This window comes from Coloeus monedula (genome assembly GCF_965178545.1).
Source record: "Coloeus monedula genome assembly, chromosome: 1".
NCBI classification, from domain to species: domain Eukaryota; kingdom Metazoa; phylum Chordata; class Aves; order Passeriformes; family Corvidae; genus Coloeus; species Coloeus monedula.
In genome coordinates, this window is record NC_138781.1 from 28,825,238 (window position 1) to 28,853,118 (window position 27,881).

Sequence of the window (27,881 nt, forward strand, 5' to 3'; positions counted from 1 at the left end):
ATCTGGCCTGGACCAAAAGATATTTAATGCATGTACAATGAAAGGAATCTAGTGATTTTTGAATTCACTGGTCACAATGTCACTCTCTCTTTCAAGTTCTTGCAAGTAGTTCCTCTACTTTTAAAGCTAAAAGGCCATCTTCTCTCCTATTAGCTTTTGTTTTAACAGAGTCCTTTCATTTCCCCAGCAGAACAAATCTTTTTCCACGATCCAACTGCCAAGAGAAATTTTCTTTAACTACCTCTCAAAGCCACCCAAAGCCTTGATATAACACTCAAGAAATGTCTGACAATTTGGACATTTTTTTCAGATTTTGACAAGACATACTATTCGACACATTTTTTAAGCTATTCAAAACAGATTTTATAAAATGTTCTAGTTAACCTGTAAAGAAATAACTTCTGAATGCTAAGGCACTAAACAGACATTACCAATTTGGTAGAGGTAGTCTTAACACAGTCTTGGAGGATGTTTTACACAGATAATATGCCATAAGCATACTAGTTTCCTCCTTAGTTCTATAAAATATGTCTTCTTCTATTTGTTCAATAATAAAAAGAGTCATACTCAGAAATGTGACCTACAAAAAGACAAAAAAAATCATAAATATAGTAATAATTTTATACTAGTGATATCCTCTGACTCTGGCTGAACCAAAGTAATGTAAAAATGAACTTTCATGTTACCTTTAATCATTCAAACAAACAATTGCCATCTCACCCACAAATCCTCTGTTACCCAAAATGAAATGAAACCTTACCTAGAAAAATATGGCCAAAGCCCTTCTCATCTGTGTCTCTTCTGGTACTGACAACAAATTAAAACATGTTAAAATAATTTAGCAAAGCAGACAATACTTCATGAACTCATGAGTAAGAAGTGATAAAAAAATTGTAACTGGACCAATACAGTTAGGTAGATGATGTCAAACATTCATACTCAGACAGAATACGTCTGACGTAGCAAGAATATGTCTGAAAAGAGACATTCTGTTCATCACACAGATCTTGGCAACAAGCCTCAGCAGCTCAAAACAGAAGGTCAATAGAAGCTGCTTTAGACTCCTTTCCCAAGGAGATACAGCATGGCCAAAGAGATATGCCCAGGTAAGAAAGCCTTGTCAATCATGCATCTGCATTCTCTCTTTTCCATAAGGATAATTTAAAGCATGAGGTAAATAAAACGAAAGAAATACAACATGTTTTCCTAGCTGGGATAAAAAATTTGGAATTTTCATATGCTGTACTGCAATCTTTTTTGCTTGTTCGTTTTTATTAAACTGACTTTTTCACATATACAGAAATCATAACTCTGAGAAAATCTTATAGGAACAGAATGAAATGCTTTAGTAGGTGTTGCCACTCAGTGCAAAAATTAGCAGATGATCTTAATTTTGAATACTATGAACATGTAGGTTTTAAAATTATCATCACAACAAGTAATGTTAGAACTTATGTTCAGTGTCCTTTCCTTTAAGAAGTATAAATTATTTCATAGAGGTCTGCTCAAAGTGACCTCTTCATTCTTTATATTCAACCAGTTCTTTTGGTACAATATAAGCAGGAAACTCATACACTGGAAAACTGGAAAACATATCTATTGCAGCTACATATCATGATTTCTTCGCTCCAGTAGGTGACTGTAATGTAGAAATTTTTCCTTTGCTTTTTATAGTCATATTGGGTTGACGCTTACTTTAAAATACAGGTTATTGCAAAGTAATTTAAGAATATGCTCTCTTACTTTGTTAGCATTTACATCCAGTTAGAGCTTGGTACGTATCAGACAAAGTTTTACAAACCTGGACACATTTATAAATAGAGTGACATCATCACAGTGAGGTTTGAAGTAAGTCTTTGTGTCTGACTATAGAAAAAGCCCCGTAGGCTGAAAATATTAAAAAGTAACCATATATCTCCTCATGAATGGATACCTACATAACTGTCCTTACATATTTTGGCAATCTTATAGCTGAAAAGCATTGTCAGTATATATGAGACTAACCATAAAGATTTCTACCTGTAGAAAATGATAGTTTAATAAATTGCTTCAGACAGAGCTAGATTAATCAACTCCATCACCCCAATTAATTATACAGCAATTATTTTCTGATGTTTTAAATGTCTTCTGATTACGTCTTACTCAGTAATTCTCAAAGTGTCTACATCTTAATATTATTTCCGATGTTATAACAAAAATTGCTGATTGTTTCTTACTAGCATAACTTTTTCAAGCTCTAAAGACTTAATCATCCATTTTATCAGTTCTTAGGTAATGGTTCTAAACATCCCCAAACTGGCAAAGAATATTTTTAACGGAATAAATTTATAAACTCAAGTCATGAATAATTTTTTTTCCACACAGCCTAGAGGAAACGACCACCTATGAGAAACGTTTTACTCTCTGTAGAAGGTCATATAAATACGAGGCCCCTTGCACTCTATAAAGCTTTTTGCCAGAATTTCTACAGGTCTGTAAGCCATTGGGGATACAGAGGTCCTAAACTTTCAACTAATTTTTCATAAGAAAATAGAGCTGACATCAAATGAAACATGAAGTAGGAGGTCAGTAAGGAGAAACTAAATACTTTAGAAGGAAAATTATATCCTCAACTATATCTAGAGTCCAAGTAAATGATGGGAAGCTTTCTAGAACATACTAGGAACTCCCCTAAGTCCTATTGACTCTACTTGCTTTCAAAACAATCTTACAATTCAACATGCGCCTCCTTGTTGACCATCAGTGGTTTAAGCAGGTCTGTAAGGAACTGATGAACATACTGGGACTCTACATGAAGCACCCAAAAATGATCATTTACAAACTTTAGAGGAAAAGGCGGGGAACATTGATCAAAAAAAGTAATGAGGATCAATTCCAGTGCACTCTTTTCCAGTAGGGGTGAGAATTCCTTTGTGTTTTCACTTGACAGTGTTGATTTTGCCCATGGGTGGGTATTCTGAGGCCTTTTCCAAAAAGCAAGTGCCCAGTAGAGAACTCTTATTTCTAAGACTGAACTAGGAGCCTCTAGGATAGGACTACAGGGTCAGCTAAGTCTATGATTGAGTGAATAAGACAGATGAAAATAAAACTAATTACGTACTGACTGCCACATACATGCAGTATGAAATTGGACTTCTTAACCTTGCATTCAGCAACCAAGCCCTTAGATTTTAGCAAATGAACTTTAGATCATAAATTCTTAGATTTTTTAGAGTGTAAGTTCTAGATAAGCCCCTGAGCAACCTGATCCAATTAGACCTGCTTTCAGCAGAGAGGGTTGGTCTAGATGACCTTTGGAGGTCTCTTCCAACCTAAATTATCTTTGGGCCTCTGATTCTTCAAGCAGGAAATGTCCATTTGATCTGCGTTTGTAAAGCACCTAGTGTCCGAGACCTTTGGGTGTTACCACAGAAAAAATAAATAATAATCACTAACTGCCAATTTGTTCATACAGTTGATCTAAAGTAATACAAGGAATGGTTTGGTCAGCCTCAGATTATTTACTGGATTCTAAAACTACTGGGGTTTTTTTAAGGATATCACTTTTTTTCCTGACTATAACAGACACACAAGAAAGTAAAACAAAACAGGTACACAAATAGCATCTGTAATCTATTGCAAAATCTAGCCTATTGCAAAAACATTGCTTCTCTAGTCCATATTTTAAAAAAGGTTTCTTACTGGTCGGCAGCTGAAGCCACTGAAAACGATAAGCAAGCCTTTCTGGTAGGACAATGTTATTTAACTACTAACCAGAGTTTTCATTATATAATAATACATGTAGAAAGTATTTAAAAGTTCCACTGAGGATGTGCAAACTGGAATAAGAAAATTCAGCTCAAGCCCATAATTTTACCATTTCTACAGTGTTAGCAACTATTGAAAGTTACTGTGTCTGAATACTGATAAGGAGGATGATGGGACAACTCCTGAGCCCCACACAGTGGACCTTTAAAATTGTTCAATTAGCCTCATGCAGATTTCTACAGCATGGAGTGCAATGCCAAGGGGACAACAAAGCCAACACAGGGACTTTAAGCTGTGCCTTCTAAATATCAGGGAAAGAAGCACAGCCGGAAAATGTATTACCTGCAGGAACCACCCACTGGGGCTATAGATAGGTAGCACAATTTAGTGCTATCAGAAATCACAACATATACAATAAGCGGCAAAATTTGTACCTACTTGGATTTTGCAATTAAGTATATACCTCTGCTTCACTGGTATTTTTCTGATGTCAAATTTCAAGGACTTTTGATGATAATAAAAAACCCTCCCACTGACACATATGAAAGATAAGCAGTGTGTTTGTAACCCTGTTGCCTGGAAATAGTAGGTCCGGAAATAGTAGGTCCAGAAATAGTTGGCGCTAAACTTTAAATAAAATTATAGAACTCTTTCAACCTTTCTACTCTCACTGTGTAAATGTGAAAGTAGTGTAAATCTTGTTGACAGTTATTGCCATATCTATTGGCACACACTCAGTGGCAGTTTGAGAAGTGTTGTGCAGCATGGCTAGTGCCCATTACCTGTCTCCCCATATTTTCTTACAATTTATTTTCACCCCAGCAGGCAGTGCCTCACAATCCCATTAATTTGTTGGGCAGCTCATACTTTCCAACACAAACTACTTTACAATGTGCTCTTATAAACAACCTGGTGGTTTACTGGCAATGCTCAACAGTGTCAGGAGGGAGGTTATGATTTAAAGGCAGCAGGTAAAAAATTGAGCAGGTCACTGAGATGACATCGTTTGACCAAACCTCCTCTCCTTTAATTTTACTATCATCAGCACAAGTGCACAAAATCACCAGATTTACACTTGGTCTCCACAATATGTGACTGAAACAATGCTAAATTCAAACAGCTCTTTTTGTTGGTGCTTTTCCTACACAGTATTCTGCTAATAGCATATTTGCTAGCTGACCACTGATTAAAGAAAACAAATGGAAAAAGAAGGGGGGGGAAAAAGAAATCTTTAAATTGATTTTAACAGCAAGTATGGAAAACCCCACCCAAAGCCCTATCTCCTTGCAGAGTAATTAGGCACTAGTAAAATACTTGCATGACTCCAATATATATTTATAGCTACTTGCAATTGACTGCTTTGGTTAATACAAGCCTTTGCAGAGTGAAGGAAAAAAACCCACCACTAAGAGAACAAATTCAGTCTTTTTAATATAACAAACTGAATATCACATTTTTGTCTTTTTTACACTCCAAACACTAATTTCCTCTTGTAAACTCTACTTCTACCTCTAGTAAGTAATGCAAATGTATATACACACAACCTGAGGTCTTATCAGGTTCTTCAAATCATCAATATTTTTAGAATATTTTACATAATTTTTTATCAGTAATACTAATGTGTGCATTAACTGAAGCTGTCTCTCCTGTTACTCAAAATTAAATTGCTGTCAATCTGACACCTTTTGCAGACACTCAAGGAACTTGAAATCTTCTATTAACAACTAATAGAAAACTAGAATGGATCAGAGGATATGATTATGTGTTACAGCAGCCAAAAATGGTCTGCTAGGCTATTCTATTTTTATTTCTGTATCTTTAATCTAAAGATTCCGGCACCTGGGGCAGGGTTAAATGAGCAAACAATCTGAGTAATATGCTATCAGTATTCCTAGGGAATGCTTGTCTGCCATTACACAAACTGAATACTGCAAAATGGTTATTGAAGCTTTTAATGCAAAGGTCACAATATAAAAGCATATCTTTGGCGTCAAAAATCTCTTAGTGTAAATCTAAGCCATAAATGCAAGTATCACTCACATGTAAAGAGAGCCTGAAGGGGTTAAGCCTATCTCTGTCTTAAATTCATGCAACCTTTCCACTTAATTTTAAACATTTTCCATGTGCTTGCAATGTTTTCTAATAACAGGCCAATTCCTTAACTCACACAGGAATCTAAATTACAATAATCACATGCATTCCTTTCCCCAAGAAAGGAAACACCTGTTGTAGTTCGTTAATTGCTGACTTTTTGTAAGCTTTCAGAAGAAAACTAACATTTACAAATAATTTATAACTGAAAATCTTCAGAAGCTGAGAAACACATGAATTTTAAAACTGATATGAAACTCAAAATGTATGTTGAGATAGTAACAGATGTTTTCACTTTGTTAATTAAAGAAAAACTCTGTATCAAAGTACCATAATAGGATATGGTTATTTTATAACTAAGATGGGGCTACTTTCTGTTCCATTTCACTTCTGCAATAATTGTTATTCATGCCACTATACAGCAGGAGAAAATAAAAAAAACATTAAACCCTAAAAAAGTATGAGAATAAAAAAAAGTTTGTGTACTTAACTCTATACAATGTAGATTTATTCAGTGAGGAATTTAAGAAATTAATTCACTTGTTTCTATGGAATTCTTGGTGAATTAGAGAAAAAGGCACATATTTACATGATTACAAACCCCAAAGTGTCAGTTAAACCTATCTTTATAAAAAATACACACACATGCACTCATATTTGTAATAGTAGTAGTAGTTTTAATCTGAGACTTGCTAATTATTTCCAGCCACATTCCAATATAACAAAAAAGTGAAATTCTGCCCTAAGCTATGGTACTTTATTTTCATTCATATAAATCCGGTAATTTCAGTGGAATTACCCTCCTTAAGAGGAGCAAAAGGACTTATGACTTGTGCTAATGCTCTTACTCAAATATCTGTATTTGAGGCATGACATGGTACTTTTAAATAACAGCGACTCATCTGCTGTATCTACTGTTATGCTGCTAAGCTGGACATGGTAGTTGACACATGGTAGCAAAAGTATAGTCAGAGCATGATCAACATGGAGGAAAGACTCAAGGAAAGAGTGCACAAAAGGCAAACACTAGCTTCTCCTGTCATGTAAAAATGAGATAGTTTTAGAGCTTCACATCCTGCCAGGTGTATTTTCAAATGACAGTCAAGTCTGTCTATCAGTAGCAGGATAACCATTGCCTTCAGTACTACAAATGGGAAAAAAATTAAAAAAAACAAAAAAGGAGGAAAAATAAAAGAAAAAAACCTGGGTGAGCTGATCAGTTTTTTTTCTACAACAAAGAATGATATGTGTTACTAAGTCTGCAGTGGATAGGGGAAAAAAACTCCAACAAAATATCCGGATATTGCATTCACATCTCTTGTCATTTATGACTTAACTAAAGGCTGGCATACAGGTAAGTGTTCATTTACCTGGGTTAATGAGGTGCAAGGCTTATGAAGGGCTCCTAGCAAAGCCAAGTTAAGCACTGGGAATACTGTGGAACAGGTCATACTAACCTTCTGCAGACACCTGTGCTGAGGTATGTGCCACAGGCCCCGCACAAGGTGCACATTAGAGCACATCCTTTGTTCCAGGTCAGCCAGACCCAGGCTTAATACACCTTGAACGCTGCGGAGAAGCCTCAGCTACCCTAAGTGGCTGGCCCAATATGAGAATGCTCATCAGCAAGGTGATGTTCCCACTCCAGCATCCAAAGTCCCAGCAGAACAACGCAGTAATGCTGACAGCAGAGAACTTGGTGTGATTATTTGGATGCTATGTGGTAGGTGTATCCTGAAGCAATAAGCAACTTCCTACTTCTTAACATGGCTACTTAACATGCCATCACTCCCACCCTCACCTTTTTCTCTGTATGAACCAATTTACTGAGACTTTTTTTTATACAATAGCTAATTTCACCTACTGCATTTAATGTCATAGGAGTTATACATGTAAATCCCTGTACTTAGAGATAAGATAGTCCTTTATGCCATTTTAATCAATCTTTGTCATGGGTATGTTACTTAATAGCTCTGTCTTCCTATAGAAAATGAGCAACTTAAGGGAAATGAAACTTTTCAAAGATACATTTTCCTTCTGGCAGACTGTGAAATACACCATAATTATCCTCTTTCGATGAATAACGTTTGAAAGAAAATGAACATTCTGTGCACCAAAAAGTATAATACAATGACAATCTCAAGTGCCTTTTAAATAAAAGGAAATTGTTTTTCCGCTATGATCTATATTGCACAGAAACATATATACATGCTTGATAAATATAAAACCAAATCAGACTATCAAGCCATTTTTTAAGGTCCTACTACTTTCTAATAACAATAAACTCAATGTTTCACAGCCAAAAGGCATTGTATTTATATTTCTGAAAGACTAAAATTGTGTTATGAATTATGGGCTCCATCTTGCATTCCGATGGAACTACTTGTAGGAGCAAGGCTAGGACTGAACATGGCCTCTTTTAAAGATAAGGGGAGAGAGATAATGGCACCGCAAAACTTTACCACTGGGGATGGGGGCATAGGGGGTTAGTGAGGGTGGAAGAGAAGACAGGAAAAGGCCTTTTCAATAGCATAATAAAATCATGACTTTCCAGCCTACCTTCTCCTATTTGGAAACCTGTATTATCTTTAACAACTTGGTAAAGTAAATGTTTGAACACAGATCTTACAAACTAATGGTGCTATGCACAATTTAACTAAACGGTTAGGACAAAGTGCCATTCAGCCCTTTATGACATCTCAATATATTGTTCCAGTAAATATGAGCATGAAGCAAAAACAAGGAGCCAAGGCCACACAACCTTCATTAGCTAATATGGGACAAAAACATTTGAATACCAACCTCTCCCTCAGACAGTCAGCCAAAATCCAGTTTTGAGTTAGGAAAATTACAATTCTACCTTTTTACTGTGGGGAAACTTCAATGTTTATTTCTTACATCCCTTGTTTTCTCTTTTTAATTTTCTTCTCCCTTCCCCTATCCCCCCCTCCCCAAATCACTGCCTCCAGAGAGATAAGAAGCTGCTGATTAGTGGTAACACATCACAGTATGGAGCACTCTGTTCCACAGTTTCTAGAAGAACCAACAAAAACGTGGAAACTAATAAGTATCACTAGAAGGAACTTCTCAGTTGCATCTTGCCTTACACAAGTCCTGGATTTGCAAGAACAGGTGCTTCCACTGGGAGAAATCAGTAAGGCTTCCTTGCCCAGGCTGAACTTTCAGCAAAGCCAGAGATCCAACACCTCACACACTGATGAGCTGCACCTTGCAGCTGCCTCAGGGAGACAGCAGCTCCCACTGCCCACCAAGTTCCTACTTAGTGGCTGGTCACTGCTGCTCAGCAGGTGGAAGAGGCCCGTGTACAATTAGTGCTGCAATGCAAATGCACCCAAAGGATACGGGATACTCAGCATGCCATTCAGATGTTTAAAAGGTGACAAAATAATGCAGTACACACTAAATATGGGGCAGTATGTAATGCCACTGAATACTATCCTATTTCCCAACACTGCTCATACAATAATATCCAAAACAGGTGTTCCCCTGCTCTAGTCCCCAGCACTTAGAAACCGCACTCCAAACAGGGTTTCCACAAACTGGACAGACAGATCCTCTACCACAGTCATTTCTGCTCAGTAGATTGGTGGCCACAGAGCTAATGAAAGACAGGGGACACACCAGCACCTGATCCATTGAAGCAAGCATGGCTCAGTTCAACAAGTCTTATCTGGCAGTGGTGCCCAATTCCCTTTCCTGCTCCAAGAACTGTTTAAGTATTTGATGAACTGTCTCCACATGCAGAACATACAGAAATTCATCTCACCATCTAGTTAGCAGGAAAGGAGGTGTCTAACCCAACCTATTCCTTAGGTTCTACTGAACTGGAGAAAGAGTCACCTCCAGTGAGCATTTTATTCTGTCTACCTTAGATACTTATTTGAATGCAGGATAAACACTTTTCTTGAGGTGACTCTATCTACTGGCTATAGGGCTGATTTCTTAGACACTGAAGTTTATGCCACACTAACTTAACAGCCCTCACAATTATTTCATTTACTGTAAACAACACACAACACTCCCAAAATAGTAACAAAAAATTCTACACAGAAATGCGTGCCCTTTAGTTTAAAGCTTCAGAATAGAAGTGGCACATGCATGGACAAGAAAAAATTACTGTTTGAATAAATCTAAAAATTTTTTTCTAATGTTTAGACTAATGTTAAAAGTTGAATGTCTTAACATAGACCAGTTATGAAATAGATCTAATTAGAATTTTTTCTCTGTGGTAATGTGTTAATGTCTATGTTGTAAAAAGCTGTCTAAACAAGATACAAAGTAAGGGCTATTACCTTATGTAGCCATGACATTATCAATAATATTTAATAAAAATATTATCATAGAGAGTTCATTATACATGCCTTACCCTGTCAAAAATAACCTAAAGTCTACCAATAATGAACATACACTGTGTACATTTGGTGCATATATTACACAGACTGTGTATGCAGTACACAGTTTCAACTTTTTTAACAAGCAAAGGTCACCTAGCCAGAGTATAGGTTATGAAAGATCTCCATAAATTAAATTAAGCAGCTAGCTCACAAAGTTATAAGCTGTTTAGGGGACATGTCAGGAATCCCCTATCTATAGGGAAGCTTCTCTCTCCCTGTAGAGTAGAATTTGACACCTAATAAGAAAGGCATTTTCTATTCTTTTAATATTTATGGATATTTTGAAGTGTTTTAAGGTCTTCACAGTCTCTGCATGTTTCGAACTACTTTTAACTGCAGTGAACTGCCCGCATATGCATTATTCCATCTCCAAAGCTACTGTATTTCCATTCAGAAAATCATAATGCAGTTATTAAAAGAGATTTCCACACAGAGTTATTGAATCATATTGGTAAGCTTGGTTTATGCCTAGGTGCTGTGACATGAATGCACATGGTCTTGAATTAGTCTAATAGTCTGTGGAGTGACAGCTCACTGCAGCTCTTAACAAGCTGCACAGATCAACTTGGTAAGTACTTGGTTAAGTATCAGTGTGCCTGGTGATATACAAAATAAATATGAAAAAGTATTGCACTGAAATATTTATAGTTTAAAGGTTTCACCCATTAACAGCTCATAGATATTGTCTTCAAGTATGAGTCCACTGAGGTGGTGGAAAGTTACAACAAGTTATGTATTTGTTTGCCATCAAATCTGAAGAGAGTTTAAAAGGGATTCCATTTCAGGACAGGGCCCTAATTAAGGAAATCAAAAGCATAACAACATCCACCCCGAGGGAAACTTCACTTAGCGAAAAGTTTACTGGAGAGATTAAAAAAAAAAAAAAAAAAATTCCTTTTTGTCACAAAAGATTTGAAAATTTTATTTAGAATTTCTGTGAGGAAGAAAACTGTTTAAGACTCAACATAAGGGGTATGCATTTTTCATGTGAGCCATGTTGTCATGATTTAACTTATGTTTTAGATGCAATTTGCAACCAAGTAGCGCAGTTATTTGCATTTATGTTTCTCAACTCATAGTTTTGTTTCTATGCAGTATGTCAATCTTTTCAAAGTACTGACTTTTGGAATTTATCAGTATCTGCGTATATCCAAAAAAATTCCTATCCAAATAATGTTCAAGGGTAGTTCACAGTAACTAAAATCTGTAAATGGCCTGTGGATAGATGTATCATAGATATATTCATACTAGAAGACTTTAAATAAAACAACAAATGGAAACATTGAAAGTATGAGATTTATGACGTGAAAACATTAAGTCATCTACTTTCACAAACTGTAACATATATCTGTAGTTTTATTTTTTCCAAATGCATTGACATTGTACAATAGAAATTGTACTCATAGATTAGAAATTAAAATGGAATTAAATTATAAAAAGGCCACATAATTTTTAGCCTAACAAAATGTGATGAAAGATCCCCTCTAGTTCTACGCAGTAGGTAAAATGAAACCTGTAGTACTTTTTCCACTAAGAAGTGGAAAATGATAATACTTAGTACACTACAGCTAAATATGTTTGGGTGTTTTTTTTCTTTTCCAATTAGTAATAATGTAATCAGACAAATACACTTTCATATATATTTTATATTAAAATGTTACTAGTTAGACAGAAATGCAATACACAGGCACACATACCTATATGCTCTGACTGCCAAATATTTCTCTTTAGCATACACGCACAAACCCCTAATAAGATAAGCAGGGAATGTATTTAAATAGCGCACATTTTAAACCACTACATTTCAGTATATTATTTTTCAGACTACATGCACATAACCAGACTGTTTTCCAAGCAGACATCCATTTGATTACTTAAAGTGCAAATTATGGTCTGGCTATTGAGTGTGCAGAGGAGGATAATAGGAAGTGCAAAGAAAATACAAGCCTTTCACATCAACAGGTGGCAACGCTAAATAGGAAAAAAAGAAGAGGGGAGTGGGCTCAGAGGAATATACCTTCCCTGTGTTGTACAGATATTTAAGAAAGAAAAAAGATTTGGCAGAAACTGGACCCTTTTTCCTGCAGCGATGATCGTGTTGCATGTACATGGTTTGTACACAAAGCATGGGGAAGACAGCACCAGGACCTCATAGAGGTTTCTTGGGCAGTTTGTGAAGTCCTCCTTGGGGCTGTTCAACATGCTCGGGGGCAACAAACTAAACAGAGCGAGGAGACAGCTTCCAATAGTCCATGCAAGCACCCCACCTAAGGGCTCAGAGTACTAACCTTCAATTCATGTATTTATGGTCAAGTTATAAAACCATAAAAGCAGAGACAAGAATACAGATTGATATACAGCTGAAAAACCCACAGTTGTACTGCAATTGAAAATGTCTAAAAGTAAATGTGCATGACACTCAGGAGTCCCATATAATACTGTTAGAGTTATAAAAACCAAACAAAATTCAACACCAAAATCTTATATATATAGGTATCCATAGGAAAACATGAGGATTGATTGCTGTCTCCTAGGAAGTGAAGTGTTTAGTTGTCAAATGATTAGACGCTTTATTTGTACATAAACCAAACTGCATGGGTGTTTATTCAGAATAAGTTAATAAATAGAAGTTAACAAGCATGTATTTATCATGGTTCTCAATACAGCAATACCTATCTCTGCACCAGGTATTAATACTTAGCAAAATGTTTTCTTCAAACTAAAAAGTACAATGTGCCAAAAGTACATAGTGCCTAAGAAAACAATCGGCTAGTGAAAAAATCATAACACTTTCAAGTGACAGTCAGTTATTTCCCCAGTGAGTAGATTCAGATTTAACAAAACTATTTGAGAAACCTAGACATAAAATTGATTGAACTCCATTATTCAGCAATAATCTTGAATTCTGAGTTGATGAAGCACACTCAGCCTAAGAACTGATCTTAGCTAGCAGAATTAAGTGAGTCTTCCTTGCAGTATAAAATAGGAGTGGATCCATAAAGCTAATCAGTTGGTTCTGAAATTTTCACACCACCTTCATTTTTGAGTTTTATTTTGAGTTGTTTTAACCTGGTTTCATGGACTAAACACCCACTTGAAGTCAGAGCATGTACCTCCCAAACCCATCCACTCCACACCTTTAAAAGGAATCCACTTTGCATGCTCAAGACTGCCCAGTGTTTCAAACTGGAACGAAATAAATACGGACTACTCTGAAATCCAAGAAGGGTACTCCTGCTCAGCACTGGAATGCTACTGTACATGGAAACAATAATACTATCTATGTACTCAGTGATGCGAGAGGTGCTCTGGTTTTTGATATTGAGAAGTCAATCTCTGCTTTAAAATCGCCTTTTGGATGAAGCTACTTCCATCCATAGTGTACATCAAGTGATTAGAAACTAAGTAAGGAGCACAGTTTTTCTAAAGTAAGGTGCCTAATGTCTGCTCTATGAACATTTCAACAGGTAATATGGGAAGTTCTGTTCAGTCTTTAATATTTTTATTATAATTTCATTTTCTTCTGTTCAGGAAAATGGAAATTGAGTGTAGCAATGCCCTTTTAATACACCAGTTGTAGTCAGTAGATTGAAATCACTGTTACGTATGTATCAAAGACGCACATAATTTCAATAATTAAACAGGTGATAATGTCTGCTTCACTACTATCAAAAAGATAAACGTCCTGTCTCCCTATGTTCAGGAGCAAAACAAAAGGAAAAAATTTGGTGAGCCCTTTACACAGCAGCCTCCATCTCTTGAACATCAGGGCATAACTCAGAATTGAAGCATACACAGAAGCTTAGTGCCTGGTAAGACTTTGGCTGACAGGGTGTATTGGTGAGTCACACTGAGATATTGAGAACATATGTCAAATTGCTAAAGCTCACAGAAATTGAATGCTAGTGCCTATTGAAGCCCCTCAGCCATAAAAAACTACTTTATTCCTAAACTTTTGTCATCCAGATAATTTAGCTGAATTAAAACTACAATACATAATAATGAACTATATTATAACTAGTGACTTAAAAATTACTGTTGCTGAAATGTAGCAGTAGGATATTCAAAACTACTTAAAGGATCCCAATAGCATGAGACAGTTAAAGTCCTAATCTTTATACAGTCTGAATGAAGAGGAGAAGAAAGATAGTCTGAAGCAAAAGATAATCCTTTTTGTAGGGTAAAAAGATAACAAACAAACAAACCAACAAACAACAAAACCCCAAAACATTTTCAAAGTCTGGTCTGTCCATCTCTTTGGTGTGAAGAGAGTGATGGCTTATAATCGTTTGGACTTGTGATGGGCAGTCACATGTTACAATGCATAGTATTCAGATTCTCAGAGAAGAATAGAGATTATTATTTATTATTGGTTTTGTCAAGAGTTATGTTTAATAATAAAATTTATTGAGAAAGCGCCTCTAATCACCAGGAAGGTATATAAGCCCTGAAAAAAATTATCATGCCTGTGCAAGCCAACTACAGCACATGTATTCAATGATTGATTACAGCATTACAACATAGTAATATAAAATGTATAGACAGCTTGCTCTTTTCACTCTGAAGTAACTTCCATTGCCTCTGGCCAGAGCTTGTTAGAAACGGCACAATTATCCCCAAGTTTTATGCACACTGCTATTAAGAAGCATTATAAATGCTTGGGAAGCACTTTCCAACTCTAAAATCTCCAACTACCTCTAGACTGAATGTCACAGTAGCAAACAGTGCCACATGATGTGATTAGACTGTGTAACAGGTAATACCTGAGGCAGGCTTGCAAGTATAGAGACTGCAATTGGCAGTACGTCTTTCTTTGTGCCCTTGTGCCAGTGCTTCCCATCAGAAAGCTAAAAGCACAAGAAAGGAAATATCTAAGAACTGCCTATCCTTTTTCTTGACAAGGTCAATTATATAACCAAGTTGACATTATGGAGCCAGATAGCCCATATCAATCTGTAAGCTTACCTTGGCATACAAACTTCAATTCCTTGGCATCTGTAACGGTGGTTCTTTTATCTGACCTCTTCTTTTCTGTCCGACGGTGGCTACGTCTTTTCTTTGTCTCTCCCCAAAGATTCGATCCACCATGCATGCTAGGGATGTTTAGAATGGCAATTCCTTCCAGAGAGATATTGATTAAGTCTAGCTGAATTCCATCACACTGATTAGAAAGGAAGAAAGAAAAAGGAAAAAAAAAGAAAAAGAGAGAGAAAGTAGTATGAGAGAAAGAAAACTCTGAATGTTCTTTTTCTCAGATATTTTTCTTCAGCAATTTATCATTCTTAACACTGCTAATAGTTTATTCAATGTTTATACCTAAGATTGTACCTGAATAATTTTGTACCTGAAAAGGAGGTATAAGAACAGATCATCATTCAGAAGGTAAAATATGATTGCTATTCAGGTTTTGATTGCTTAAGTGTGGGACCATTTGGTACTGTCTTGTTATCTGATACCTGTTCACTGACCCAAGTAAAATATATTTCTAGCTTCACTACAGCTATTAGCAGAAAAATGTTTTTACTACCAAAATTTCTTTATCAATAACTGGAGGGTTTTTGTTGCCTTTTCCAGCTGAATTTTCTGCCTTATGATTTTGCAAGGATACTTGTCACTCTAACAACTGAGTCCCCTCCACAACAAACTGAATACAAAGTCCCTGCATGCAGAGAATATACAGACTTCTGGAAAGGAGTCTAAGCAAGACCCAAGAGCACAGAACATCACACAGGCATTAGTTTAAATCCAAAGGCACAACAAGCATACCAGCCTGACTAGTAGCTCCTAGCAAGAGATAAAATTAGTAGAAGTGGGTACAGCAATTGCTGATGCTACTACAGCATTTCTTACCCCAGAACCTTCACCAACCACTTCTCTGAAATATGCATCATTACTAAGGGAAAACATAGGATAAGGAGCTACAGAGGAGGAATGAGCAGTCTAAAACCTTTCCAAGACTTACTGGACACACAGAAGTAATCTTAGCCCATGGCATAGTCCCTTCAGTGCTGGAATCATAACCCGTGTCATTAGTGTGTATTTCTCATGCTTCCTATAGCAACCCTGGAGATTAAGACATTTTATACAAGTACATTTCTTTGCTAAATCTGGCTTCCCATTTTATCTTATAATGGGACCATTTTTTCACTTCTGGAAAATAGCTCAGGGATCCTAACATATCAGACTGCTCAGTGACAAACTGCAACATTTTCTCAGGTGGTTGAAGCCTATGACATTTTCGGATACAGTTTACCTGAGACTCACTGCATGAGATGAACCTAGCTTAACAGCATACACCTAGCCTTCACTGGCTATAATTTACTCAAGCTAAGTCCTCCTCTCTACCAACATTAGGAATTTTTTAACCCATATAAAATGTAGCAAAATACTGAAGAACCTCTTCAAGAGAAAAAAAAAAACCCAACTTCATATTACAACAGCAGAACCTGCAGGTGGAAAGCAAAGCATCCATTTCTACTCATGAGTTCTCTGAACCAGCCAGTTGCCCAGGATTCATGTACTTGCACCTCGGCTAGAGATAGATTAGCTTAAAAAACAACATAGTGTATATCAATATCCTGGCAAGTCACACGCACCACAGTGTAGAGCAGCTCATTTTTAATACATTAGATCCTACTCCTGCAATGTTCTGCAAGCTTGTAGAAGATCTAGCCATCCATTTCAAATTAATTAAGAGTATTATTTTACAATTCCAATATACAATAATCAGGAAGAAAACGGGAAAAATAATTAAGCATGCTTCAGTGGTAGTCCACTGACATCTTGCAGCTTGCTGCTCTGTGGGTCACTGGCACTTCTTGCTCTCTGCCTAAACCTTTATCACAGCTTCGAAGAAGAAAAGCCAAGTACAACTCAAGAACAACTGTGAATAATTGTTTATTCTTAAACTTTCTGAGATCATAAAACAGAACTGTATTACAATGCACACACATCTTAATTCTTCTAAGAAGAGCATAAATCTGAAGAGAGAACAATTTCAACACTAAGATTTCCATTTCATATTTGCTCTTCAAGAATTAAATTTTAAACCTGTGGATTATATTCATACAGGGAAACCCTTAAAGTCAAAAGGCATATCTGAAAGTGAATTGGCAGTTGTGGCAACTACTGTAATTGAAAGTGTAACTTTTTAATAACACTTTTCTTACAAGAATAAAGGCATAGGTCTTCACTGTGATTTTTGGAAGCAAATCTGTGGTTTTCTCTGGTATTTTATATGTATTAAATACTAAGATGATTTATTTTGCTAAAAATTCTGCTCATGTGTATGCTCACTTACTGCTATACATTCTAGATAAACAGATATTAATTTCATAATTAAAAGTAATCTTGTGTAAATACCCTGCAGGCCTCAATGAATCAAACACATACTGTGTGTCAGGCCTCCCACTGTCTTCAAGTGGAATGTACTGGCTGGATAATTAGATAGTACATATTTTTTAACCTTATTTGCATGCATATTATATCTTTTGCACACTGACAAGCAGCAGTAACAACAAAAGTCAGATTACCACAGGGAATTCCCACAAAGAAGTCTTCATTTCTTATAATTTGCAGCCTAAATTAAAATAATTTGATCTTTGACAAGGATGAAATGTCAAGCAGAAGGGGGTCCTCTACAAGCCACGGCCTGTGGCTTCTGAAATCTGCCTAATTTATGTCAGTCACTTCTTAATACATATTTAAGTATTACACGAGAAAGATGATAAATATGCAATCTGACACCTTTGGTATTTCCCTGCTGTTAATTTATAAAGGTCTGGCGTCCCCCAAACTGACTGGAATTATTTAAATAAAAGAAGAATTGTGAAATAGGATGGCGCGGGGTCTAGCTTCCATTTTCACTCAATATTGAGCACAGCAGGTAGTACACTAAGACAATTATGTGACGAGGCCTCAGAGTCCCACAGTGATGAGCAACTTTCTGAATTAAGAAAAAAGGAGCATTTCTTTTGTTCGTACACAGCCAAAAAGTTTGCCCTACAGGTACCTCTGCATAGTCCTAACACATTCCTCTATTACAAAAACAAAACACACGTGTTCTGCGTGGTTTTTTTTTTCTTTTTATTTCAAATAATGTAATGGTGCTGTAAAAACAAAAGCATGTTTTTAAAATGTGGAGTATGTCTACCTAGATTAGAAAGGAAATGCTAGCTCTTCTAACTCTTTTTTACTTTCTTTTCTGGCCTCAGTCACTTCCTGGGTATTATTGTTTATGTCTTATTTATCATATCAAATATTTTCAGATCATCTCTCTGTTGAGAAAATACGTATCTATGCTTGAAAAGAGCTGGTATGACGGCTTTGCTGCGAAACCAAGGGCAATATCAAGCAAGTGCACAGGAATGTTTTAAACTCCTTTACCTTGCCCAGTAATACCAGGTGGTATAGAAGGCTTACCTTGGTCCCACTACGCTTTTACAGCATTGCAGATATTGTCCATGCCACCCCTACTTACACAGCATCTATACCTACTCTCATTAAATACCTTTCACATGCCTTTCTTTTTTTCTGAAGTCTAAATAAAGTGCAAGTTCTCTAAATTATAAAAGCTTCTGCCTTGTTTACTGACACATAATTATTGAAAATAAATACTTAATTTTGTCCTAATTTTTGGGTTTTTTTTGTTTCATTTTGTTTTCTTTTCCTTTACAACCTCTCCTCAACTTCTTGCATCCCATTTTGAAAACAAAAATCCATCTTATTCTGGATAACATAAGAATTGTGTCCAATTTTTTCTGCATCTCAAACTCATACAGAAGAAAACAGAGAACATGAGTCAGGAATGTATGTCAGAAAAACCAAGCTTAATTAGGTTAGAAATCAAATATATGGTTGAACAAATATTTGCCCAGAGAACATTAGATCACTGTCTCACGGCTCAGAGATACAGACCCTTAATCTTCCCAAGCATTGTGCATTCAAAATTTGGCTGTAGAGCAAACACATTCTTTGTGCATTTTATCTGGAGTGAAATGTGGTCTATACATCAACCTCCCATTTACAGTGACATCCCCAAGGAGCATCAGGTTAAAAATCAGACTAAAACGGTGCTACTCCAAAATGCTGATAATGTTCAAACAAGAAACATTAGATACAAGCATACTGGCAAGCATTGTAATTTACTCATTGTAAATAAATATGCGAATAACTACCTCCTAACACTTCCTGTAAATTTTGGAAACTATGCTTTTTGTTCCTCACTGTATGACTAATGGTAATGACCAGGATAGATGAAGTGAATACTAAAAAACATCTCATATACTGGCAGTGTAACACTTTATTGGCAATAATAGTTATTGACATGAATTGGTAATAATTATACAACTGATACGAGCAGCACCACAAACTTGTATACTGACTTGTTTGCTTTGTGATGTTAACACTTTCAGTGGTTCCAATTATATGGTTAAGGTTCACATCTTAGTATGTATCAGAATATGTATGATTTTCTCTAGATATTAATATTTTATTGGGAAACCCTGCTCTTCAATTTGTATTTAATCAAAAGGTACATTTAACTTGCAGTTTATTCAAATCTAATCAAACCAGGTAAGTATTTCTTCCAATAACTAACAAAATATTCTTCATGCTACGTTTTCTTAAACTCATGTATGGGAAGCACTCTCTTGGGAAACAAGGGGGATTTTTTGGTTAAGTGTTTTTTCTAAGGTTTTTGCTGGAGTTTTGTTTTATTTTTATTATATTTTAATCTAACATGTGAGGAACATGTTTTCACTTCGAAGAGAAACATAACAGCATAACAGGCAAGTGTGGTACTGCTGGTGTTACAGTTTCAGTCTCAGTATTCTACTTGTTCTGCTACCAGGCACATGGTTCCTTCAGATCATTTCAGACTTCATCCTTTAGGAAGCTTTGACTCGACTCTCATAGCTCCCACCATACCTCTCTGAGTGCCTCATGCTGTGACACAAATACTCCATTTACACATGTGGTTCCTCATTACTACTGGAAAGGAAAAGCACCACAATCGTCTTGAGAAATTATTTCATTATTTGACCTAAATTCTCAGTTTGTATCTTCACTCATTTCTCATTTTTCATGTACTTATTTATAAACATCAGACCCCCAAACAGTTTATGTAATACAGCCACTTATCCTAGCACCCATCAAAGTGGCAGTGGCACATTATTTTAAATTCCTATTTTGTCTGTAAGTATCCTGTGTCTTTTTAGTTAATGTTCAATGTATAATGGCAAGATGACCCCTTGTGCAGAGAGAAAAGCTATTTAATGAAGGGGAATAATTCAAAAAAATATATATATATATTCTTTAACCTTTATTCAGGAAAGTAAGTACAATTTTAGGCAATTGAGTTTTAAAGGTTAGAAAACCTTGGGACCTAGAAATAATAAGATTATTTTTTTTATTTTAATCCTGCAACAGCTCTCACTCCCTCCAACAGTCTTTCATTTTTCCATCTGACCTAGCCACACTCCCTATTGATTTCTAATGTTATACTTCACCTCTTGACCTTGTCTACTGTATTAAGACTTCACTAATCATCAAACTGAACTTTGTTCCAGTGTGCAGGGCTACACTACAAATAGACATGATAAAAATAATATTTTGGAATATAGGGTCGAAAGGATGTGCACTGCCTTGCCTTGGTGGATTCAGGCACTCTGCACCCTTGCTCCCTGCATTTCAGCCAAACTAGTGACATTTCAAGGATAAAGGCAACAATTAGTTTCTTACTTCTATTTCTACAGATTCATGCAGCTTCTTACAGGTGGCTGAGAAAGTTTCCGAAGTGCCAAATTCAAAATACCAAAATTTGTTCTTCATTCTGAAACAAGAAAAAAAAAAGAAAAGAAAAAAAGAAAGATCTTATTCACTAGCAATATGTGACAAAAGTGATCATCCTGTCTTCCACTATAAGTAATGGCAAAGGCTTGGGAACATGTGACATCCCACTTGAAATAGATGAGCTCATAATTTTCAAAGCTTAAATGTTGGTGTCAAGTTGTATGATATCCCCTAAAGGGATAACAGGAATGTGTTGAACTGACAGGTTCAAATGTACCTTTGACTTTTCTTTTTCAGTGACTATCAGAATATTTTTTGTCACTTAACCAGTGACATGCCTCAGAAAAATGTATCGATTTTATTTCATGTCTTACACCTACTATACTATTTCTGATTCACAGTTAACATCTTTATCCTGCAGAGTAGTAGAATGTGCAAGCAGGGCAATCCCATCATGAAGACGAGCCAAGACAAAAATGCAGCTTGCCCTAAGCTAGTTAAAAGTAAAGGCAAATGCCTATTGTGCATGATGACAGATGAGATACTACAAGAAAATAAAAATTCCAGATCTAACAATCTTTAGATATTTTGCAGTAGGAGAGCTGTATTACCAGGTAATTCACTCATAGACACATTTTAAATGGGCAATGAGGCCTGCATCTTGAAGTTCATTAACAGGTCTACAGGAAAATAAAACTGGATTTAATGCTAGTAAATCGCTTAGTTTATCTTGACAGCAGGCAGAATTTACACTTTTTTCTTTTTAAATACATAAAGACTGCACTTCTGTTTTACCAGATTTATAGCATACTGTTAAATACAATCAGGACGCCAACAGCACCATTTCAAATAAGAACGTGTACTTTTTGTGAATTCTCATGAGTAATTATTATTCTGTAACAAAAAAATAAAAGAAGCTAAACAACCACAACAAAAGACACTGAATTAGAATTCATTATTCCCACTTAAGAATCAGATATGAACACAGTTTCTCCACTTGTATAAACTGTTCTCTGACACAGCACATTGTGCTTTTAACTTGAAAACAACTGAGTTTTCATGAGCAGAAGTGGAGAAGAGTGAAACATAAATGTAGATGATTGTAAAACATGTCAAAAGTACAAATCCTACCCGTAATTATTTCAAATTACATATAAAAGGCTACTTGTTGTTAAAGTCTACTTTATGACTCTTAGAATTACAAAATGCAAAGAGGTATTGCAGTGCTGGCCATTTCCAGAAACCTGTTACAAGAGTCAGCAATTTCTGGAGCAGTATTAGAGGTGTGTAAAGATGTCCAACCTGGTAGCCTACACAGAGTTGGGAAGAGTAATAAGGAAATGACACATTTCCGATGAAAAAAATTACAGGAATTTCCAAAGGTTTTTACACAGAAAATCTGAAAATATTTGGAAACTATTTTTGAGAACCTGTTCTCAGATAAAGGCGTATTCTCGAAGGAGCTCCAACAACCAGAAGGGTTCAGGCCAGATTCAGGTCCAGATTCCTCGAGTCCATGAATGGAAGTGGTCTGACATATGTTCGTTCTACACCTGCAGTTTAGTTAGCACACTGCCTACTGACCTGGGATCAAGTGCTCTCTTTATGCCAACATATAGAAAAAAATTTAGAAACCTTTTGTTTCCAAAGAAATGTGAACTAAGTCTTGAATTTCCATTGGGTGCCTTTGGAAAATCTGGATGCAGCTATCTTCCCACTACTTTCTAGACAGGGATGATGAATAATCAAAGTTCCCAAAAAAACCCCAAAACAAAACAAAAAAATCCCACACCAAACAAAAACCCCAAAGCAAAGAAACAAAAAACCATCCAAAACCAACCAACCAACCACAAAAAACCCAGCAAAACCCGCAACCAAACAAAAAACCTCAACCAACCAAAAAAACCCAACAAAAACCTTGATGTAAGTATTCATAAAAATACTTTGTAATTTCTTTTGATCCTATTATTAAGATAAAAAGCCTTTGTATCTTCTTTTGATAGCCTTTCCTTTTGCTATTCAGTTACTTTTGCCTCAAATGAAGAATCTTTTCTTTCTCTTTATTTAAAAGACTGCTTTAAATTGACTCACTTATTAGCACTCTATCTAACAAACTGTTTGACTTATGCAATGTTAAAATAGACATATATTTTTAAGTAATTTACTTTAAGTCATATGCTGTGTCAAATTCAGGTACCAAAAAAATCCCCAGCATTGTCAATGCACTCAAGGATTGCTAGAAAATTTAGATCTATAAATCTAAACCTTGTAGAATCATATGACAGAAGATTAAGTAAATAGGTGAGTTTTTGATTTCTTATAATTTTAATAAAACCTCTAAGATTCTATCAGGCAGAAAAATGTATTGTGAGCCTGTTCTCCATCTCTGGTTGACTGTCTCTGTTTTTAAGCATAGAAGGACAACTTACTTGACCAGTTTTCAAATACAAAGATAGATGTAGATACAAATAATTTTATGCTTAATTTCCAAATGGTTTACCAACTTCTTTTACAAGCCATGAAATAGATTAATTTCCATGGCTTTATTCAAATGCACTACATCTTTTATTGAACAGAGGATCGTATTAAAACTTTTCATAGATACGAAATGGAGTTAAATAAAGAACTTCAGAGAAATTATACCGAAATTTTCATAAGCAAGACAAGTCTTATTATTCTAGTAAATATTACAATTTTTCTGATAATAATAAAAACCTCAACTTTAGTTCATATCTTCCACTTGCATTCCTGTTTCAAAGAGGTAAAGCTCATCTGCTTATCAATACAGCAGCAAACAGCAGAAGAATCCATTCAGAAGATTAGTGAACTACTATCATGGCCATTCTAATTTCTTCCATAATGTAACTAAATTTTAGATTGCTAAACAAATATACATTTAATAACAATTTTGCCACATTAAAACTGTAAGAAACTGCATCACAGGCTGCTGTCACATATATTTTCTCTCTCTCCCAGAGGAAATGATTTAGACTTTTCTCAGCTTTTAATAAGAGATGACCAAAAATAAGTTTGAAGCCTGCTTCTTCTTTACGACACTGGTTTTGTTGGAATAGGAAAGGGAATGGATTATTCTAAAGAAAAGGGCTTGGGTTTTTTTTGTTTCTTCCATATGCCTCAAAATGCTTATCTAAACTCTTAAACAACTTTACAATATAAATAAAACATCAGTCATGATTAAAGGCTGACCTATGTTGCTATTGTATTAGAGCAAGTCAAAATATACAGCCTATGGGTGTAGGAATGACAAAACAAAACTGTACTTCAAGAACCTAAACACTTTTTATGCTGGCAATGTTACACATTCTCAAGTATTGATCAATCTTCTGACAAGTGGAATGATCTTCTTTAACAGGGATGAAATAAATTTGTAAGACAGTTGTGAGAGACTGAAATGTTAATGGTTAATGACTCAAACAATTGGTCATTTGCAAAAGCAGCAGGCTCTTTGCTGCGGCCAGGTTTGCATCCCCCCAGTGAAGGGGAGGAGGAGGGTTTCTGGATGTGTGGTGACGAAACCCAAGAACACCCCAGGTGAAGAGGGGACGAGTACTAGAGGAGGACCACAACAAGCCAGTCTGTTTAGCATCAAGCTGGGGTTTGAGCCAAGCAAGGGAAGAGGCTGGTGAGGAGCAGATCTTGCTAGGTGCGATAACGCTTTTTATCATGCCAATGTCCTCAGTTATGCAACTTGCTCAGGTATAGAACTCTGGTCCTGGGGAAGTACCAGGACATTCAGACACAGGCCTGAAGGTGTTCATCCCTTCTGATGGGGCATAACTGGCTAAACCAAGCTGACGTGAGAAGCAACTGTAATGTCTTAGAAGACATCATAAACCATCAAAGATTCCCAAAGTGCCCCCAGACTCATTTCTGGGGCCTTCCACCAGAGGACTGAGCATGATCCACAGTGTTTCAAGAGACAGTGTTGAACTTCCATCTCAGGGGAGGTACCTGGGTGTGTTCCTACCTGAACCTGAACGCACATCAACCAACTGAACTATACATTTCGGGGGCTTCCCCCAGCCCTGACAGATCAAGACTGTGGCCATCACTTCAACCAAGCAACAATCAAATCTCATCACTGGATCCACGGGTGGTGATATCCATGTATGTATAAAGACCGGTCATTCCGTGTCATTTCACTCTAATCTGCCCCAAGGGATCTGTTAACAAGATCCTCAGCTACTCTCACCTTCAGGAGCAGGTCATAACAACAGTATAAAAAGGCTAATACTGCCATTTCTTACAGCATTTCTATACTGTGGATAAATATTAGACTTAGAAACTTAGATACATTTCTTGGAAAAGTTCAGACTGATATTTGGTAATCAAGGCAAAATAATCAAAATAGTCTGTGATATGGGTTTGCTCCATTATCAGTTAATCAGAAACCCCCCTACTGCTAAAACTATTTTATATAACCTTTCTGATTAAGCAATTACAAGGCATGTCATTGAAAAATTGTCCTGTATCTAAATATGGAAATAGTAAATACTTTATTCAACACCTGAAGAGCATGTATACTTCATTGCACTAGGATCACTCTGTCAGAACATGCATAACAATACACCAGTTATGGGCTGCTAATAAAAGGTCACAATAAAAGAGGAGTACCTTTAACTCAAGTAACAAATTCTTACTCTGGCATTTAGGGTCTATACTCAGGGCAAGAGCTTATTGCTACATTTGCAAGTTTGTCACACTTTCTACCACATCCTATTTACACTTCTTAAATTTACTTTTTACTTTTTTGCTTTATAAATTTATTATATTTATTTCCACTTTAATTATGCAGTGTCAAGCTTCAATGACTTCAGCTAAAATTTCTACATCAGAAAATTTCTGACTGTTATTTTTGTAAAATGTCAGCTGAAATACTTTGACCATTTTTGAAAATGACTGGATTAAAAACTTGTATATTTGCTTATATTAGAAGTGTTTGATAACATATATTTTGAACTGTTTTAATACAGCTACACTTTCTGAGCAGAGATTTTAAATTTAGCATGAGAATGGCCTTGAATCAAGAATATGCCTCTAGCCGTCTGCATTAAAATACATACAGAATTTAACCATATTATGACCTGTTGGAAGTAGACCCGGAGAAGGCTTTATTTTTCATATTCTGTGGCAGAGAAACAACAAATTTTTGTCTCCAGTTCTGTCAATTTTTATCCTTCAATCTGTACTAAATATAGAGCTTTTTTACCCAGGAACATACTAGAATTCTTCATTCTTCCAAGGTAAATTCCTTGAAAAGTCCACTACAGGAAGCAACCTCTAATACAAATCTGTGCAACAATGTCTGTTCATGGACAAGCAGAACTTGAATTCCTCCAGAAAGTATATTTTTCCCCAAAATATAACCCCTTAGCACTGCCTTCTGAAAATACTTTTTTAAAGACTATTCCAACTTTTTTTCAAAAGTACTGTTTCTTTGTCATTGAGTGTCAAGAGTTATCTCAATCTATATCATAAACTCATACAGTTTTCAGCATAAAGCTCCCATTCTAAGAGCAGCATTCATGAACAACAATGTACAGAATGTAATGAATTTTTAAAAGAAAATTCTATGGCAGGAAAAAAAAAGTAGCAAAGAACATTTAATCTATTTCATAAAGAGTAGATGCTTATCATCTCAACCACCACAAGTCTGGAAGGTGCTCAGAGCCATAGATTAATGCTACATATTTAAAAGGAACAGGTCTCTTTACCTCCCTTTTCTCCCTTGTTCACTCTTTTGTTCCAAGCAAATGTGGAATAATGTGTAGAACCACCTCTGCAGGGAACCAGAAATACCAGAAAAGCCTGCTGAAATGGAGGTATATTTCCACGGAGAAACTGTGAGCAGTACAAAGGGAAAAAAGGGTTGACAAGTATATGTGAAAAAAGAGGAGGTCATCATCAGAAAATAGAGGAATCATGAAAGAGAAGAATGAGCAGGACAGAGGAACTTAATTTCAAAATGCATTGAAGTTCTACAGCACTTAAAAAGGTATGGTGATAAAATACAGAAGAGAAGTAAAATAATCCTAAAAGAGACCTAAATAAAAACACATATTTCTTAAGTTTGAAAATACAGATAATAAGGTCTAAAAATGAAACTAGGAATATAGGAAACGCCATGATGGGCAAAAATATGACCATGTCTTCCAATATTCTCTCACTGACAGCGGTTATTACCTGACACCATAGCAGATAATATAAAACTCCATGTAGTAAACATCTAACTCTATGGAAGGTTTATTATTATTTATGATTCTATCAAATTGCGAAACACTACATTCAGATTAGACATAAAGAAGAATTCTTTTATGATGAGGGTGGTGAGACACTAGAACAGGTTGCACAGAGAAGCTGTGGATGCCCCATTCCTGGAAGCGCTCAAGGCCAGGTTGGATGGGGCTTTGAGCAACTGGTCTAGTGGAAGGTATCCCTGCCCATGGCAGAGGGGTCAGAACTAGATGATCTTTCAAGATCCCTTCCAACCCAAAGCATTCTATGATTTGAATTCAATTTGTGGACACTTACACCATTAAGCAGTATGAAAGTGATTCCCAATGTATGGAGGAAAAAAAAATGTCTCCTTGGGAAAAATAAGCTTACTAAGGTGGGTCTGAAGTTGCTCTTTTGGTTTAATGAGTCCTAGCCTGTAAGATATACATTCAAGAGCAAGTGACAGACATACTCCTCTCTGGGCTCGCTAAATGGCAGGATCCAGACACCAATGTTGAATGGTGCCACATTCAGTCAACATCTCATCATTAGTGGTGTTCCCCAGGCATCAGTCCTGCCTACCATCTTTATTGACTTGGA

The 27,881-nt window shown here is 36.1% G+C and overlaps 1 protein-coding gene across 4 annotated transcripts in view; it reads right to left on the minus strand.

The window, feature by feature from the left end:
- Positions 1-27,881, minus strand: part of DGKB (diacylglycerol kinase beta) — a gene marked incomplete at its 5' end in the record, with an annotated part of 302,358 nt that overhangs the window by 58,472 nt on the left and 216,005 nt on the right. For all 4 annotated transcript variants that reach the window (XM_082282403.1, XM_082282401.1, XM_082282402.1 and 1 more), the window contains 2 exons: positions 15,219-15,414; positions 20,994-21,084. In XM_082282403.1, coding sequence (XP_082138529.1) covers positions 15,219-15,414; positions 20,994-21,084 — 287 coding nt within the window. The remainder of the gene's footprint in view (positions 1-15,218; positions 15,415-20,993; positions 21,085-27,881) is intronic.